We start from the raw sequence: 17,153 nt of genomic DNA on the forward strand, positions 1-17,153 counted from the left end.
TCAAAGGGAAACATCGCCATCTTGTGGACCCGTAGTCTCAGAATGTGACTGAAAGGCAGCCCCTGACCTTGCTTGTAATCTTCCCTCTCTTCCTGTCCACCAGCACCATCTCTGGGTCTCTATCAAGTGTCAGGTAGCCATTGGGAGGAGAAAGCCAGGAAGGGCCAGGACAGGGAAGTTGGGGAGCAAGTGAGCACAGTCTCAGACTACACCTGAGTGAAGACTTAATAGAGACACATTGATCATAGGTAATGAGGGAAAGTTCAAGTCAGGGTCCACACGAGGTTGAAACAAGGGTCAGGACCAAGTACCAGGCCAAAACCATCTCCAAAATCCTTTAGAGAGAAGACAGAGTGTTTAGACCCAGAGGTTGATACACAGAGGGCTCTTCAGGATGAAACAGCAAGCAGAAGTATGCATGGGTGTACAGGCTGGAGACAGATTCAAGACACTGAAAACCAAGTAGTTCAGAATAGTGGCTCCAACTTCAGAACCAAAAGGCAGTGTCTGTCATACCACAGCATAATAAAGGAATCTGGGGATCTGGGTGATGTGCATCTGTGTCAGGAAGCCCTGAAAACTCCGATAGGTCTTTTACTTCTTATTCCATTTCTTCATGCTTTCCTCTTCCATCCTCTCTCTAATAAAAAAATCCATCACTCTCCTGGCATTAGCTTCTATACAGTTGTAGCCTCCCCCTGTCTTCCCCTACCAATAGATAGTTGTAACACAGCTTACCCCAAATCTAGTCGTGTTTCTCTGAGGCTGAATTTATTTGCTTTCAGCTTGTACCCTCTGTTTTCTCTTTCTCTGTTCCCCTTTCCAGACTTCTTTGGATTATTTGAATATATTTTAGAAATTCATTTTAATTGTCTATGGCCTTTTTTTGCTTTTGAAAAGTGTATAAAACTTTTATCTTATTTTTTCTTTTTCTACTTGTATTTTAGGTTCAGAGGTTACATGTTCAGGTTTGTTACATGGGTAAATTATGTGTTGGCAGGGTTTGTTGTGCAAATAATTATGTCACTCAGGTCATGAACATAGAACCCAGTAGGTAGTGTTTTGACCTCTCTCCTCCCAACCTCCACCCTCAAGTGGGCCCCGGGAGCCGTTGCTTTCCTCTTTGTATCCACATGCACTCAAGGTTTAGTTCCCACTTATGAGAGCATGCAGTATTTGGTTTCCTCTTCCTGTGTTAATTTGCTTAGGATAATGGACTCCAGCTCCATCCATGTTGCTGCAAAAGATATGAATTCATTCTTTTTTTTTGGCTGCATGGTTTTCCATGGTGTATATGTACCATATTTTCTTTATCCAGTCCACCGTTAGTGGGCACCTAGGTTGCACGTCTTTTCTATTGTCAAAAATGCACTGCCTGTGTGCGTGTGACTTTTTGGAAGAATGATTCTATTCCTTTGGGTGTATGCCCATTAATGGGATTGCTGAGTTAAATGGTAGTTCTGTTTTAAGTTCTTTGATAAATTTCCAAACTGCTTTCCACAGTGGATGAACCAATTTACATTCCCACCAACATTTCCTCTTCTTCATAACCTCACTAACATCTGTTATTTTCTGACTTTTCAATAATAGTCACTCTGACTGGCATGAGATGGCACATCATTGTGTTTTTGATTTGCATTTTTGTAATGAGTAGTGACATTGAGCATTTTTTCACATGCTTGTTGGCTGTGTCTATGTCTTCTTTTAAGTATCTGTTTATGTCTTTTGCACATTTTTTAATGGAGTTTTTGTTTTGGGCTTATTGGTTTGGTTAAGTTCCTTATAGATTCTGGATATTAGACTTGTGTTGGATGCATAGTTTGCAAATATTTTCTCCCATTCTGTAGGTTTTCTGTTTCTTCTGTTGATAGTTTCTTTTGCTGTGAAGAAGCTCTTTAGTTTCATTAGGTCCCACTTATCAATTTTTGCTTTTGTTGCAATTGCTTTTGGAGACTTTGTCATAAAATATTTGTCCAGAACCAAAACAGCATGGTACTGGTACAAAAACAGACACATAGAGCAATGGAACCCAGAAATAAAGCTGCACACAGGAAAGGACTCCCTATTAAATAAATGATGCTGGGATAACTGTCTATCCATATGCAGAAGAATGAACCTGGACCCCTTCGTTTTACCATATATAAAAATCAATCCAAAATGGATTAAAGACTGAAATGTAAGACCTAAAACTATAAAAACCCTAGGAGAAAATCTATTATCTTTTTAGGTATATCTCTATGTTCCATTTTTCCATGGTTGTGCTAGAATTATAAATACATCCTTGGCTTTTCACATTCTACTTAGGGTCAATATTATTCAATGTAATATTGTAAAACCTTAGAACTGTCTAGCTCCATTTGCCCCACCCATCTCCAACCCACTAGCATCCTCTATGCTCTAGCTGTGATGTGTTTTACAACTGAATACATTACAACCCTCCATAAGGAATGGTTCTAATGTTTACATTAAATAGTCACATGTATTTTCAAAAACGTAATAGGAAAGTAAGCCTTGTTTTACATTTATCTAGATATTTACTATTTGTGATATTCTTCATTCTATGGTATGATAGAAATCAGAGGATTGGAATGCTGAACATCTGAACCATTGTTCATCCATTGTGTTTTTCTTTCCTCTGTATCTTTGCTTTTCAACCGTTTGGTTATGGTGTGCCTACATATCATTTTCTTCATATTTAGTTTAGGGTTCACTATGCCTCTTTAATCTGTAAATTTGTGTCTTTCACTAAATTGGGGGAAACTTTGGACATTATTTCTTTAGACATTTTTTCTGCCTCATTTACTCTTTGTATTCTCCTTATAATACTCCAGTTATACATATGTTTGACCTTTGCTATTGTTCCACATGTCCTGGGAACTCTGTTGATTTTTTTCAATGCTTTTTCTCTCTCTTCTTTAAGGTAAATAATTTAAGCCCAACCAACAATTTTTTGATTTTGAATATTGTATTTTTAGTTCTAAAATTTCCATTTAGTTTATTTTTATATTTTCTATTTATTCCTGAGATTTCCTATATGTTCATTTATTATAAGTGTATTTTCCTTTTCCTCATTGACCATCGTAATAATAACTGCTTTGAAAGTTCTTGTCAAGCCTAAACCCAGAAGAAGCCGAAACCCTGAATAGACCAGTAACAAGGTCTGAAGTCGAGGCAGCAATAAAGAGCCTACCACCCAAAAAAAGCCCAGGTCCAGATGGGTTCACAGCCTAATTCTACCAGACATACAAAGAGGAGCTGATACCATTCCTTCTGAAACTATTCCAGACGATCCAAAAAGAGGGAATCCTTCCCAAATCATTTTATGAGACAAACATCATCCTGATACCAAAACCCGGCAGAGACTCAACAGGAAAAGAAAATTTCAAGCCAATATCCATGATGAACATAGATGCAAAAATCTTCAATAAAATACTGGCAAACCGATTGCAGCAGCATATCAAAAAGCTCATCCACCATGATCAAGTAGGATTCATCCCGGGGATGCAAGGCTGGCTCAACATATGCAAGTCCATAAACATAATTCACCACATAAACAGAACCAAAGACAAAAACCACATGATTATCTCAATTGATGCAGAGAAGGCTTTTGACAAAATTCAACAGCCCTTTATGCTAAAAACCCTCAATAAACTAGGTATTCATGGAACGTATCTCAAAACAATAAAAGCTATTTACGACAAACCAACAGCCAATATCATACTGAATGGGCAAAAACTGGAAGCATTCCCTTTGAAATCTGGCACTAGACAAGGATGCCCTCTCTCACCACTCCTATTCAATATAGTACTGGAAGTTCTAGCCAGAGCAATCAGGCAAGAAAAAGAAATAAAGGGTATCCAAATTGGAAAGGAGGAAATCAAATTGTCTCTATTTGCAGATGACATGATTGTATATCTGGAAGACCCCATCATCTCAGCCCACAATCTCCTGAAACTGATAAACAACTTCAGCAAAGTCTCAGGATACAAAATCAACTTGCAAAAATCACAAGCATTCCTATACACCAGTAACAGACTTAAAGAGAGCCAAATCAAGAACGAACTGCCATTCATAATTGCTACAAAGACAATAAAATACCTAGGAATACAACTAACAAGGAACGTAAAGGACCTCTTCAGGGAGAACTACAAGCCATTGCTCAACGAAATAAGAGAGGATACAAACAGATGGAGAAACATTCCATGTTCATGGTTAGGAAGAATCAACATCATGAAAATGGCCATACTGCCCAAAGTAATTTACAGATTCAACACTATTCCCATCAAGCTACCAATGACCTTCTTCACAGAACTGGAAAAAAACACCTTAAACTTCATATGGAACCAAAAGAGAGCCCGCATAGCCAAGTCAATTCTAAGCAAAAAGAACAAAGCAGGAGGCATCACACTACCGGACTTCAAACTATACTACAAGGCTACAGTAATCAAAACAGCATGGTACTGGTACCAAAACAGAGATATAGACCAATGGAACAGAACAGAGGCCTCAGAGGAAATACAACATACCCAAAACCATCTGATCTTTGACAAACCTGACAAAAACAAGCAATGGGGAAAGGATTCCCTGTTTAATAAATGGTGTTGGGAAAACTGGCTAGCCATGTGCGGAAAGCAGAAACAGGACCCCTTCCTGACACCTTACACCAAAATTAACTCCAGATGGATTAAAGACTTAAACATCAGACCTAACACCATAAAAACCCTAGAAGAAAATCTAGGCAAAACCATTCAGGACATAGGCATAGGCAAGGACTTCATGACCAAAACGCCAAAAGCAATGGCAACAAAAGCCAAAATAGACAAATGGGACCTAATCAAATTCCACAGCTTCTGCACGGCAAAAGAAACAGTCAGTAGAGTGAATCGGCAACCAACAGAATGGGAAAAAATTTTTGCAGTCTACCCATCTGACAAGGGGCTGATATCCAGAATTTACAAAGAACTAAAACAGATCTACAAGAAAAAAACAAACAAGCCCATTCAAAAATGGGTAAAGGATATGAACAGATACTTTACAAAAGAAGACATACAGGAGGCCAACAAACATATGAAAAAATGCTCATCATCACTGGTCATTAGAGAAATGCAAATCAAAACCACACTGAGATACCATCTCGCACCAGTTAGAATGGCGATCATTAAAAAATCTGGAAACAACAGATGCTGGAGAGGATGTGGAGAAATAGGAACACTTTTACACTGTTGGTGGGAGTGTAAATTAATTCAACCATTGTGGAAGACAGTGTGGCGATTCCTCAAGGACCTAAAAATAGAAATCCCATTTGACCCAGCAATCCCATTACTGGGTATATATCCAAAGGATTATAAATCATTCTACTGTAAGGACACGTGCACACGAATGTTCATTGCAGCACTGTTTACAATAGCAAAGACCTGGAACCAACCCAAATGCCCAACGATGATAGACTGGATAGGGAAAATGTGGTACATATACACCATGGAATATTACGCAGCCATCAAAAACGATGAGTTCACGTCCTTTGTAGGGACATGTATGAACCTGGAAACCATCATTCTCAGCAAACTGACACAAGAGCAGAAAATCAAACACCGCATATTCTCACTCATAGGCGGGTGTTGAACAATGAGAACACATGGACACAGGGAGGGGAGCACTACACACTGGGGTCCGTTGGGGGGAAATGGGGGAGGGACGGGGGGTGGGGAGGTGGGAAGAGATAGCATGGAGAGAAATGACAGATACAGGTGAGGGGACAGAAGGCAGTAAACCACACTGCCATGTGTGTACCTATGCAACAATCTTGCATGTTCTTCACATGTGCCCCAAAACCTAAAATGCAATAAAATAAATAAATAAATAAAAAGAAAGTTCTTGTTTGGTGATTCTAACGCCTGGGCTATTCTGTTATTATCTTTCTTCATGAGGATGGGTCAAATTTTCATGATTCTTCATATTTTGAGTAACTTTGGATTATATTCTAGAATTGTAAATGTTATATTGTGGGGATTCTGGATTTTGTTATATACCTCCAAAAAGAACTGATGTTTGTTTTAGCAGACAACGAACTTGCTAAGATAAAATTTAAAATTCTGTCATGCCTGCAGTGAATGGAAGCTCCATGTATACTGTTCTTGAACTGCCAATATGTACATGGTTCACAGGCTAGCCAGAGTCTTGGACAAATTGACTTTGGTATTCCCTTCTCTGGCTCTCTCATCTCTGGCATTTATCCTTACTCTCCAGTGGCCCTGGATATGGCTCCGTTCTCTGGTTGCTCCATCCAGAAAGTTAGTTGGCTTTCTACAAAAGTTTTAGTCACACTGAACCACCACCACTCTGAAACTCCCCCGGGGCAAATGCACAAAATTAAAAAACTCACCATATGCCAATTTCTTCCTCCAAATTTTGACTACTCTTCAAAAATCTGCTTTTCTTTCTCCAGAGACTTCTGGAGCAAGACAAAAATTATAGAAAGGAGTGTTGTTTATAGTTTATGATTATCTGCTAGAGATTAAATACACTTATTTCTTCATATCTGAGGCAGATCTTTGAGACCATGAAGTTTAGAATATGCATCTTCCAACTTGAGGACTAAGAGATGCATGATTTCAGGGAAAACAACACTGTTCTACAAGATTAAACTACCATTTCCAAAAAAAAAAAAAAAAGTGAAAGCTTTTCTTTCCCCCTAGGAAGAATTAAACTGTGAGTCTCTTAGTTGGTCTATTGTGAAGATTTTTAGGATTTTTTAAAATCAACATTGTACTGTAGGTGTGAGCCAAAGCAAAGTAAGGAAAAGAAATAGCATACATATTAAAAAGTAAGAATAAATCTCATTATTTGTATATAATTTGAATATCTAGAAAATCTAAGAGGGTAAATTGCAGAAAAATTCTATAAGGTCACCTCTACCAGCCCCATAAGAAAAAGGGTGACATTTGCCCTACAAAGAAAAAAAGGTAAATAATTTCTAAAGGAATGATATTAAGTGTTTAGAAGATTCTAGATCCACAGAATGTTGGTTGATACCTTCCATTATTTGAGGCAAGGTCCAGGCTTCCTGCATCTTCTCATCTTCACATCTTAAATAGAAGTGTGATACAATATTACCTGTACCTGCTCATATACAGGCAGCATGCAGTTGCTCTGAACTGGTCAATTTAATCCTTCATTCATAAAAATGAATAGCCAACCAAGGGTTACCATATACTTGAGGGAAATCACCAACAAAAGGAAAAACCAACATAAACAAGCAGAGCAATTGACCATAGAGCAAATGGACAACCCAGGAAACATCATTAAACATTAAAATAATTTCACTTTCTCTCAGAAAATTCAAGAAGAAACATGTATCCATAAAACAGGAGGAAGATGCTACAAAAAGTCAGAGAACAAAAAAGAGTTCATGAAAACTAAAATAGTTAAAAGTTAAATTGAAAAAAAAGGAAAAGACAAAGAAGTTTCTCAAGTATAAAACAAAATGCAATAGATAGGAAATATGAAAGAAAAAACTGAATATCTATGAGGTCAATCCAAGAAGGTCAACATCCAATATGCATTTCAAAACAGTGGGAACAGAAAATAAAGGAGAAAATAATCAAAGAAATATTAGAAGAAAAGTTCCAGTATTGAAGAGAGGAGGAGGTCTTCAAATTGAAAGGGCCCGGGCTGGGTGCGGTGGCTCACGCCTATAATCCCAGCACTTTGGGAGGCTGAGACAGGTGGATCACGAGGTCAAGAGATCGAGACCATCCTAGTCAACGTGGTGAAACCCCGTCTCTACTAAAAATACAAAAATTAGCTGGGCGTGGTGGCGAATGCCTGTAATCCCAGCTACTCGGGAGGCTGAGGCAGGAGAATTGCTTGAACCCAGGAGACGGAGGTTGCGGTGAGCCGAGATCGCGCCATTGCACTCCAGCCTGGGTAACAAGAGCGAAACTCCGTCAAAAAAAAAAATTGAAAGGGCCCATGGAATGTCAAGCAGAATAAATGAAAAGAGATGTGCACTAGACACAACCTTATGAAATTTGAGGTTGGTGGGTATAAAGAGAAGCTCCTACCTGTTTCTAAAAATTTTAAAGGATATCTACAAAGGAATAAGGGTACAATTTGTGTGAGTCTTCTAACTAACAATACTGGATAGTAGAAAACAAAGACAATGCTCGCAAAATTCTAAGTAAGAATGGTTTTTAGCCTAGAATTCTGTACCTAGCCAAACTGCTTATAATGTAGGAAAATGAAATGGAAAAATTTTCAGATACTTAAGGTCTTTGAAAATTAGCCTTTTTTATATTTTTCCTGAATAGAGTAGCCAATTGATATGGTGAATAATGCTGCCTCTGCTCACAAAAGCGCAATAAAACAAACAAACAAAACACCCTAGATATATGGGGGTGGGGAGAGACAATAAGAGCATTATTCAAATATTGGGCAAATGTAAATATACCATGATTTTGAATAAGAAGAAAAAATGGTGTTTAGCCTTGATACTAGAAATATTCTACTTAGAATAGTGCAAGTTTCTTGATATAGAATTGTGTTCCCTGTATTACTAACTGCAGCTGTAGTGAATAAGGGTTACATAATTTAACACAGCAGGTGCTGTTTATTGGATCTCCATTTTCAGAATCAATCAAATGCTATTTATTTGCTTTTAATGTTTAGAATCAATTTCTACATGAAGCACCAAATACTTTGAACTCCAATTACAGGACAGGGATATAAATATAATAATATTGGAGACAAAATACTTGAAAACTGAAGAGGGGTGGGGGCCTAGGGGAGGCATAGCGTTAGGAGAAATACCTAACTTAGATGATGGGGCGATGGATGCAGCAAACTACCATGGCATGTGTATACCTATGTAACAAACCTTCACCTTCTGCACATGTGCCCCAGAACTTAAATTATTATAATAATAATAAAATTAAAATTAAGAAAACCATGCACCATAGCCGAGCTCCTTTTGGAGAAAGGGGAGCTTGGGCAGGAGCAGGAATGGTTCCTTGTGCTCTCATCTTCCTCCCTGCACTCACAAGCCCAAGTCCCAGCTCCAGGCACTTTTCACAGGACCAGTGGCCTGGTCATTTAGAAAGATTAGGAAATAGCCAGCTAATCAGAAGATTGCAGGCTAGAGACAATGTGAAGGCAAACAGTGGAGAGGGGCCGCAAGGGAGGGAATGTTGAGTATTATTTAGGATTACAGTCCTTCGTAACCCTCCATCCCTGCCCATCCAGGACTCTCATCCTGGGAGTCTAGATAACTCCCAGGTTTCAGGCTGGAGGGCAGTTCTCCAACTGAAACAAGGAATACTGAAGGGAGAACAGTGTGGAGGTAGTGCAGGAGGATAATTGTTATAGGGCTCAGTTTTGTGCAAAGTGAACTATAGCACTCAAAGCCTGCACAACACGACTTAGTACCAATATCCTGTCATGGTCTTTAATAATCATTTATGTATTATTTTTATTTTCTCAGATAGGCTATAGCCTCTGAAAAAGCATTTGCTATTCTATTTGTACACTGCTTTACACAAAATGAGAACAATAACTGTAAAAGCATGATAATAGCTAACATTCACATACTTAGTTTGTGCCAGACACTTTCCTAACGGCTTTGCAGGTATTAACTAATTTAATGCTCCCAGCAACGCTGTGAGGTAGGTACTTTTATTATTCTTATTTTACAGATAAGGAAACATCTTGTCCCCAGTTAAGACAGCTGGTGTTTTATACTCTTTGTACTGCGTTAAATATTGTTCCTGAGGACCGTCAAAAACATGTAACATTCTGACAATCATAGACATAAATAGTATTTAATATTTTGTCTCTGTATTTATTTATGGGACCACTTTGGGGCCAGAGTCTCAAAAGTATTAAAATTCTGAGTACCAAAGAAATTTAAAAAATGTTTTTCCAAGATGGCAGATTGGAGGCAGTGTTAGCATGCCTCCCCAACTTGGAAAGACAAAATAGCGTGTAGAGATTCACACTGTGAACTTTTTTTGAAGAAGCAACATAGGAACTTAACAGGAAAACTAAAAGAAACCACAGACCATTTGAAAGAAGTAGGAGGCTACATCCTACACCAGGAGCCAGGCAGAGAACAGTGAACCCGCTCCACATTGAGCATACTGCGGCTACAGCCAGCAACTGAGAAAGCCAGCATCAAAGACTATCACCAAGGAAATCACACACAGAGGCTTCACCCCTGAAGGAACCCAGAACTTACAAGCAACTATAAACACAAAGTCACATCCTCAAGGAAAAAAAGAAATTTAAGAAAAAAACAGTCAATTCCAAAATAAATTCAAAAATAATTAAATGAAATAGTCTACCTAAATGAGAAGGAACCAGAAAAATAATTCTGACAGTATGACAAAAAAGGGTTCTGTAGCACCCCCAAAATTGTCAGATATTTAAAATTTTATTGCGTTTACAAGATGATTATTGACATAAAATACCAACCAATAGCAAGCCATTACAAAGTATTCTAGATGATTCGTTAATCGTGTCTTTTGTTACGTATTTTACATATGCAGTAAAAGGGACTGTTTTCTTCCTTAGAATTCTGTTAGAGATGATGAAGAGATTAGTGAGGAAGACCTTGAAGAAGATGATGATGATATTGAAAACATCCTTGAAGAAGAGTTTCCAAAAAATGAGGAAGAGATGAGTGGTGAGGACGATGAAGAACAGGAAACTGATGCAATTGAGCGCCTGAGAGGTGAACTGGGAGAAAAATTTGAAGCAGAGATGCATAATTTACAAATAATGCAGGTTATTACTTTTCCTTCACTTTTTATAATTCAAAAAGTAGTATTTGAGACTCAGACAAAAGCAATTTGATTCGTGCCATTTTTTTAAACATTTCAAAAATGTATATTTTAGGGCTGTATTCTCTTTTATAGTACCATTTAACAATTATGTAATAAGTCCATAAATTAAGAGCAATGTGGAAGCCACAGAGGGTCAGAGTAAGTTTAGTCACCAACACACAGCCACTTGGAAGCTGAAAAATATTTGTGTTTTGGACTGAACTAGTCAGTCACCAGCAGTGTCTACATGCTGTGACTGAGTACTACCAGCCTTTTTCCCACTAAATATATTTGGTTTTATGATTTTTCTTATCAGGATGAACTCGAGAGGTATTTGATACCAATAATTTCCATTAATGGAGCTCGGAAAAATCATATTGTACAATATACATTGAATACGAAACTGAAACCATTGGTGGAAAATCGTGCAAGCATTTTTGAGAAATGTCATCCAATACCAGCATCCCTCGCCCATAAAATGCTCACCTTTACCTACAAGTATATAAGTTCATTTGGCTATTGGGACCCGGTAAAGGTAATAAGCAAATGCATCTGAAAGCCATGTAATTTCTTTATTTTTTTGTGGTATGTCTTTTTTTTTTAAAGGAAAAACATGGGATAATTTAAAAAATTATAAGCATTGTTTAGTAGTGTCATCTAGCTATAAAAATACTTTGGAATTTAAAGTGGAATCATTAAACTTTCAGCTTTTCTTTTATCACCAACTGTATAACATAGAGCACACACCTCCACCTCCCCGAGTTTCCCCTTATCTCTAGCATTTACTCCCATCCATGAACTTCACTCTAGCCCAAGATTAGTAGTGTTGACACTACCATTGATCTGTAACAACTGTCCTGAGGTAGCTCTCAGGGAGGGGCAATATTACCATACTGTTTCAGACCTACTATGTCAAGTCCAGGGATAGCTGATGCTTGCCCATCTAATGCTGTAAAAAGTTATTCAAACCTAGCATTGATCAATTGCTCAGTCTTCATCATCACCAGTGTGAAGATGTGGGACCACTCCTTCAATTTCATTCCTGTTCACACCTTAGGCTGCCTTTTATGAGTATTTTTCTCTTTCATGACAACTCTTTTTTTTTTTTTTTTTTTTGAGACGGAGTTTCGCTCTTGTTACCCAGGCTGGAGTGCAATGGCACGATCTCAGCTCACTGCAACCTCCACCTCCTGGGTTCAGGCAATTCTCCTGCCTCAGCCTCCTGAGTAGCTGGGATTACAGGCACACACCACCATGCCCAGCTGATTTTTTGTATTTTTAGTAGAGACGGGATTTCAACATGTTGACCAGGATGGTCTCAATCTCTTGACCTCGTGATCCACCCTCCTCGGCCTCCCAAAGTTCTGGGATTACAGGCGTGAGCCACCACACCCGGCCTTCATGACAACTCTTAATATTTATGTGAGTGGAATTTCAACTGTACAAAAATATGGAAGAGACTCCAGTGGGATTTGCCCTACCAGTATACCCCTAAAAGATAACCCAAGAACCCAATTGTATTAGTTATCTCTGGCTGCCATAACAAAATACTACTGGGTGGCTTTAAACAACAGAAATTATTTTCTCACAGTTCTAAAGGTTAAAAGTTGAAGATGCCAGCAGGGTTGGTTTTTCTGACAAGGCAAGGCCTCTCTCCTTAGCTTGCAGTTGGCTGCCTTCAAACTGTGTTCTCACATGGCCTTTTCTATGTGCCCACCCTGATGTCTCTTCCTCCTCTTGTAAGGACACCAGTCCTACTAGATTCAGGTTCCATCCTTCTGACCTCACTTAACCTTAATTATCTCCTTTATTAAAGGCTCTGTCTTCAAATACAGTCACTTTGGGTGCTAGGGCTTCAAATAGAAATTGAGGATGTAAGGGAGAGACAATTCAATCCATAGCATCACCTTAGGAATGGACCTCTTTGTGGGGATAAATTTGCCTGTGAATAAATGCAAACGACCTTAGACTCTTTGACAGACACATTCACTATGCACTAAACACACTATAGAGGAAGTAGATGGACTATAATTGTCATAAAATGAAAGCCAATTAAGAACTATTACATTGATTACATATAGGTGTAAAAGAATGTGTACTTTTCCACAGTTGTTTAATATTAATCTTTGATTATAATTCATATTCTTATACTGTAAGGAAATTTTTTTTCTTATATTACAAATTGTTTTTTTCAAGTATATTTCAGGGAAGTGCTATATAAATTCAAACTAACTTTCAAATTTGACTATGTGTATGTTGCAGCTAAGTGAAGGAGAAACAATCAAGCCAGTTGAAAATGCAGAGAATCCAATTTATCCCGTAATCCATCGTCAGTATATTTATTTTTTATCTAGTAAAGAAACAAAAGACAAATTTATGAAGAACCCAATCAAATATATCCGCCAACCCAAACCTAGACCTACCGTGCCCATTAGGATTCTAATTGTGGGGCCTCCAAAATCTGGGAAAACTACAGGTGAGTGTATGTTTGCCTTTGTTTTACTCAAGCATAAAATAATCTGCTTGTAACTATAATAGATTCATTACCCAATGCACAGGGCTGGTCAATTCACCAAGACACTGGGTTACAGCAGAAAAAGACATTTAATCATAGGGCAGCTGAGCAAGAAGACAGGAGGAAATCTCAAATCTCCCTGAGGAATTTGGGGCTAGGGTTTTTAAGAGTTTTGGAGTAGGCTGAATTGAAGTGCAAAAATTATTGATTGGTTGAAGAACGTAGGGTGAAGTCACTAGAAAGAGAAATGAAGAAACTGAATTCTCCCACTGTTTCGGTTCCTCTGTGGCAGTCTTTAAACTGGTTGGTGTCAGCTATTCTGCTAGCATTTAAGTTCTACTTAAGCAGTTCTTTAACAAAAGCCTTATTCTAACATCAGAGATCCTATCTCTCATAAAAGCCTTGTGAGTCTAACATCAGAAATCCTACTTACAGGAATGATGCGGATGCCAGTGGTCAGTAACTAGTCTATGTGACTTTCACTTACAAAGACGTGTGTCAAAGTATAGCCTAATTCAGGCTTATTATAACTATATTTCTGTCTAGAATTCTTGTTAATCCTGTGAGGATGACTTCACCCTGAAAATCAGTGCCACTTCTTCAGAAAACCAACGATCAAGATTGACTCAAAAAGAAATATAAAACCTAAATAGATCAATAACCATCGAAGAGAAGGCATTTGAAAATATAACCCGACAGGAGAGAGATCCAAGATGGCTGATCACTAGCAGCTCGGGATTGTAGCTCCCAGTGAAAGCGCAAAGAACGAGAGGACGCCGTACCTTCACATGAATTCTTGTTGCGCATGCACCAGGAGATTCCCAGCGAAGGAGCCCCACGGGTCGCCAGCGTGACTCTTGTGACCGGCGAGGCAGTTTTGCCGGCGCCTCGGAGCGTTGGTGCAGAGTCAGAAAAGCACCGTCAATCTTAACGCTGCTGATTTAGTCGGCACAGTGGGTTGCTCAGATTTCGGCGCTGAGAATCAATAAGTTGGACGTCCACTCAGAAACCTAATTACAAAGACGGTAATTATAAAGACCACATGGATAAATCTACAACGAAGGGAAGAAAACAGCCAAAAAAGGCTAAGAATACCCAAGATCAGAACGCCTCTCCCTCAGCAGGGGATCACAGTTCCTCATCAGCAACAAACAAGGCTTGATGGAGAACGAGTGTGTTCCAATTACAGAAGCAGGCTTCAAAATGTGGATAATAAGAAACTTCTGTGAATTAAAAGAACTTGTTCTAACACAATCCAGAGAAACTAAGAACTTTGAAAAAAGGTTTGACAAAATGTTAACAAGAATACACAATTTAGAGAGGAATATAAGTGAATTGATGGAGTTGAAAAACACAATAAAAGAACTACGTGAAGTTTGCACAAGTTTTAACAGCCGAATTGATCAAGCAGAAGAAAGGATATCAGAGGTCGAAGACCAACTCAATGAAATAAAACAAGAAGACAAGATTAGAGAAAAAAGGATAAAAAGGAACGAGCAAAGTCTCCAAGAAATATGGGACTATGTGAAAATATAACCCAACTCTGAAATGGCCCAGAATCGAATTGTTTTAGACAAAAACTACAGCAAATTTTCCAAGAATTAAAAACTCAAGAGATAATGCCTGTATTTTTATAAGGTCTCCCATAGCAAGGGGAAAGAGAGTCAGTTTCCCAAGTTATTTTTATTTTCTTTTTTATTAAGGCATATGGTTCATACAGTCAAAAAGGCATATAGGGTACAAATCCATTTTTTAATTAACATGACCCTAATATCAAAATCTAACCAAGATAATACAAGAAATTACAAAGTGATATTCATAATGATAGTAAAATATCCTAAGTAAAGTATAACAAGTATATGAAAATATTTTATAACTAGTTACAATGGCTCATGCCTGTAAACCCAGCACTTTGGGAGGCCAAGGTGAGAGGATTACTTGAACCCAGGAGTTCAGGACCAGCCTGGGCAACATAGTGGGACCTCATCTCTATAAAAAAATTAAAACATTAGCTGGGCGTGGTGGCACATGCCTGTAGTCCCAACTACTCAGGAGGCTATGGTGGGAGGATCACTTTTGAGTTCAGAAAATTGAGGCTACAGTGAGCCATGATTGTGCCACTGTACTCCAGCCTAGGCAAGAGTGAAAGCCTATCTCAAAACAAATAATAACAATAAATCAATTATCTTAATCATGGCTGGAAAGGCATTCGATAAACTGTATTTCTGTAGTATTTTGTGTAACTTTGGACTTTAAGGCATACAGTCCAAAATCTGGTTGGTTGCAGTATTTCAAAATGACATAACAATAAGAAGAATGGATGGTCACAATGAGAACAGAATGGAAAGGGCAGATACAGGATATATTTCCAAGGAAAACAGTAAGTCTTAATGACTGACTGAATAGAGAATGAAGAAGAGAGATAAGGTCAAAGATTAATTTGTCACCAGGAATAGTAAAAGGGAGTTTTATATTCCAGCTCTTCAGATGAAAAGTTTGTTTTGGCTTTATAAAGTTCTTAACGTGACAAAAGAGTCTATAATTGTTAGAGGAAAGGGGTCTAGAGTCAGACCCCAAGAAGGGGTTCTTGGGTCTCGCACAAGAAAGAATTCAAGGTGAGTCCATAGAGTACAGTGAAAGCAAGTTTATTAGGAAGGTGAAGAAATGGCTACTCAGTAGACAGAGCAGTCCCGAGGGCTGCTGGTTGTCCATTTTTATGGTTATTTCTTGATAATATGCTAAACAAGGGGTGGATTATGCATGCCTCCCCTTTTTAGACCACACAGAGAAACTTCTTGATGTTGCCATGGCATTTGCAAACTGTCATGGTACTGGTGAGAATGTTGCAGTGAGGACAACCAGAAGTCACTCTCGTGTTCATCGTGGTTTTGGTGGGTTTTGGCCACCTTCTTTACTACAACCTGTTTCATCAGTGAAGTCCAAAATGACCTGTATCTTGTGCTGACCTTTTATCTCATCCTGTGACTTAAAATGCCTTAACTGTGAGCATGTGTCCCAGTAGGTCTCAGCCTTATTTATCCAGCCCCTACTCAAGATGGAGTTGCTCTTGTTTGCATCCCTCTGACATAATCATACCCTAAATGTTCACAAAGATAACAATATTTTCTGAAGACAGCAGAACATTGACATGCAATGGTGAAAATGTAGACTATCTGATATCTCAGATATTGCCTAAGACAGCAGAACATTACATGCACAGGTGAAAATGTAGACTATCTGATATCTCATTTTTTGTTGAAATGGTGGTTGATTTTTAAACAAGGTGTCAAATTTGAGAGTTTAATTATGGCTAGAACTTTAAAAAAATAGATGCGGTTCCAGCATTTGTGCAAAGCTGAGGTTACATGCTCTGTGACTCTCACAGGAACTTCTTTGTTGGGTGGTTCTGACGGTGGTCTCTGGTCAGTTAATCACTGTCCTCAGGGGATGAGATGGGTTCTGAGTACCCTCCACCCACTGCTATCTCCACAGTGTTCAGGCAAGGAATGTACACATAACAGAGCACACCCACATGTACTAACTACTGGAAGCCATTTACCTGTCTGTGGTCTCACTTAGGAGAAGTCAATATGAGTCTTCTTTCAGCCAGTGGCAACATCTATGTAACCTCGGACAAATCAGTTCGCCTCATCTGTAAAATTGGGATTTCAGTATCCGTTCCACCCACCTGATGAAATAGTTAAAAATACCAAATAAACTCACAAAAGAAAAATTCTTCATAGGCTATAAGTCACTATTAAAATGTCAAGTGTGCCATTATACATTTTAAAAATTATTTTCTAGTGGATTAACTGAGATCT

The 17,153-nt window shown here is 38.4% G+C and overlaps 1 protein-coding gene across 1 annotated transcript in view; it reads left to right on the plus strand.

Moving 5' to 3' along the window:
• Positions 1-17,153, plus strand: part of AK9 (adenylate kinase 9) — a 198,308-nt gene that overhangs the window by 164,207 nt on the left and 16,948 nt on the right. The window contains exons 30-32 of the mRNA XM_074397611.1: positions 10,567-10,779; positions 11,134-11,352; positions 13,080-13,293. Of these exons, the coding sequence (XP_074253712.1) occupies positions 10,567-10,779; positions 11,134-11,352; positions 13,080-13,293 (646 nt within the window). The remainder of the gene's footprint in view (positions 1-10,566; positions 10,780-11,133; positions 11,353-13,079; positions 13,294-17,153) is intronic.

This window comes from Saimiri boliviensis, chromosome 4, assembly GCF_048565385.1.
Source record: "Saimiri boliviensis isolate mSaiBol1 chromosome 4, mSaiBol1.pri, whole genome shotgun sequence".
In the NCBI taxonomy this organism is placed as follows: Eukaryota; Metazoa; Chordata; class Mammalia; order Primates; family Cebidae; genus Saimiri; species Saimiri boliviensis.